General features: G+C 52.9%; 1 gene segment (V, D, J or C); it reads left to right on the top strand.

Moving 5' to 3' along the window:
- The first annotated feature begins 411 nt into the window (after positions 1–411).
- LOC117888224 overlaps positions 412–2419 on the top strand; it is an 18748-nt gene continuing 16740 nt past the window's right edge. The window contains 1 exon segment of the V gene segment in view: positions 412–484. Within this exon segment, the coding sequence occupies positions 439–484 (46 nt within the window).

Here is a 2419-nt window from a genome sequence, read left to right as displayed (position 1 = left end):
AACCTGCAAGTTCCAGCAGCCGCCCCATCAAGGACACACAGCCCCAAACAAGCCAGGATTTATTGCAGCTGCAAAAGATTGTGGGTGAGGGTCATGACAAGAAACCCAGCTAGGTTTGGAATGCCAAGCAGACAACATTGGAGACTCTTCGCTCCAGAGGGAGTGCTGTGAACGGAAACGGTCTGAGCAGACACAGCACTTCGGAACCCCTCATCCCCAAGATAAGCTTCATTTTTCCTGCAAATGGAAAACAAAACAATTCTTGGGTCTGTCTGTAGCTGTCTCTGAGGGGAGGGAGGTGCCAGCAGCAGCCAGTGAGGAGGGAGCAGATTTGCATGAAGGGGCCGTTCTCCAGCGCTGGGGGTTTAAGAGGGAATTGGAGGGTCCCAGGCACAGACCTGTTTGCCTCAGGAAGCCGAGCGCATCTGGATTCCCACCATGGCCTGGGCCCCTCTGCTCCTCACGCTGCTCACTTACTGCTCAGGTGAGACGAATCTGGGGGTGGGGGGCTTATCTCAGTCTTTCAATTAAAAGGGGTCTTTGATTTTAGAGCCATTTCTCCCATTGGTTCCCCAGGCTGTTGGCTGAGAGCTTTAATCATCATGATTTTATCCCCATGTTTTCACCTCCTCTTGCAGGTTCTCTCTCCCAGTACGTGCTGACCCAGCCACCTGCAGTGTCTGTGTCTCCAGGGCAAAATGCTCAACTCACCTGCACAGGAGAAAAAGTTGACAAGTGGTATGTGAGCTGGTACCAGCAGAAACCTGGCCGTGCCCCCGTACTCGTTATATACAAGGATAGTGAGAGACCCTCCGGAATCCCTGAGCGATTCTCTGGGGCCAGCTCCGGTAAAACAGCCACATTAACCATCACTGGAGTCCAGGCACAGGACGAAGCTGATTATTACTGTGCGCAGTGGAATAGTGACAGTAGCACTGCTCACAGTGACACAGCCAGATGGGGAAGTGAGACAAAAACTGCCCGTTGACACGGGGGATCATTTATTCTCATTCTTTCTGTGACAGCGTGAGGGGCCATTTCTGAGCTGGGAATGGAGGCTTCTTATTTCGTCTGCCCACAAACCCTTATCGGCAGCCTGGGCTCACAGTTTGTCTCCGTAGTAACCCCTGGGATGGGAAAGGGCTGAGTCCTCCCTCCCCTGGCACAGGCTCCAGGCTCTGTGCTCAAGTGAGTTGAGAGGCCCATTCTGTGCATTGGAAAGTCCCCCAGCAGACGGCTCTCACATGGCTCCTGTCCCGGCCAAGCCGGCATTGCTACTGAGACCCCAGGGGGTCCTGAGGAAAGGGTGAGGGGATACACCCCTGCCTCTCAGGAGGTGGCCAGGTTACTCAGTAGCCCACCAGCTGCTCTTCTTCTGAATCGATTCCTCAGGGGAGTGGGGTGAGCACGGCAGTGATGCAGTTACCGAGTGTACAGACGGTTGTCGATGTGCTCCTGCCGTACTGGAGTTGTGCAGAGCAGGGATCGAGAGCTTCAGGGGGGATCTCACCCCCAAAAGAGGGTTTGCTCAGAATCCGCACTGGGTGCAGCATGGGGCATCGAAAGGAAAGTGAGTTCTGCGTAACTAGAGCTGCGCCAAACATTTCAGAGAAGTAATTTATTCAGCAAAAGGTGCAGTTTCCGTCCAACCGAAGCGACGCACAAATTGGACCCGGCTGGTTTTGGCCAGTCATAAAGTGGGCCAGAGGTGGGGCTGATGCTGCTCTTACTGTTCCTGACACTCCCCCGCATGCTTCGTTTACCCAGTGGGGAGGGCGCTTACCTAGACCATGGGCAGCCCACGTTCAACTCCCCGCTCTGGTACGGTTCCTAACCGGACTTTTACAACACTCCAAAACATTTCAGATTCAATTTGAGCTGAACTGAATTTTTTCCCCTGCAACAGCCACGGAACCAAAAACTCCGTTATTTGCCCAGCTCTCTTTATAACCTTAATCATATCGGTTGTGCTTGGTGGCCCCACCTAGCCTTCAAAAAGACCACCAATGTCTTGAAACAACCAGTGTGGACACGGGCCTGAACTGGGATAATGGAAGTGAACAACACAGACCGGGCACCCTGATCTTTGGGGGAGTTCAGATCTAGAGATAAACTGTGTGGCTCAGGCCTGACACTTCACTGAAGCACAATCAGCAGGGAGTTGGCACTCCAGGGTGTGAATGGGGCAGCAGATTAAATACACATTGATGTTACTGCTGAAGCCAATTCACAAACTGTGTCACTAGTAGCCACGAATGGATAGGGAGGGGTTTTTACCATATTTTTCCCAGGTTCCAGCTCGCAGCCTCTGAGATTCTCCTGCATCATGAGCAGTGGGACCAGCATCAGTGGCTATAATGTAGGGTTACCATATTTCAACAAGCAAAAAAGAGGACGGGAGGAGCCCCGCCCTAGCCCC

The sequence above is a fragment of the Trachemys scripta genome, chromosome 15 (assembly GCF_013100865.1).
Source record: "Trachemys scripta elegans isolate TJP31775 chromosome 15, CAS_Tse_1.0, whole genome shotgun sequence".
Taxonomy (NCBI): domain Eukaryota; kingdom Metazoa; phylum Chordata; order Testudines; family Emydidae; genus Trachemys; species Trachemys scripta.
This window is presented reverse-complemented; position numbering and strand designations above follow the sequence as displayed.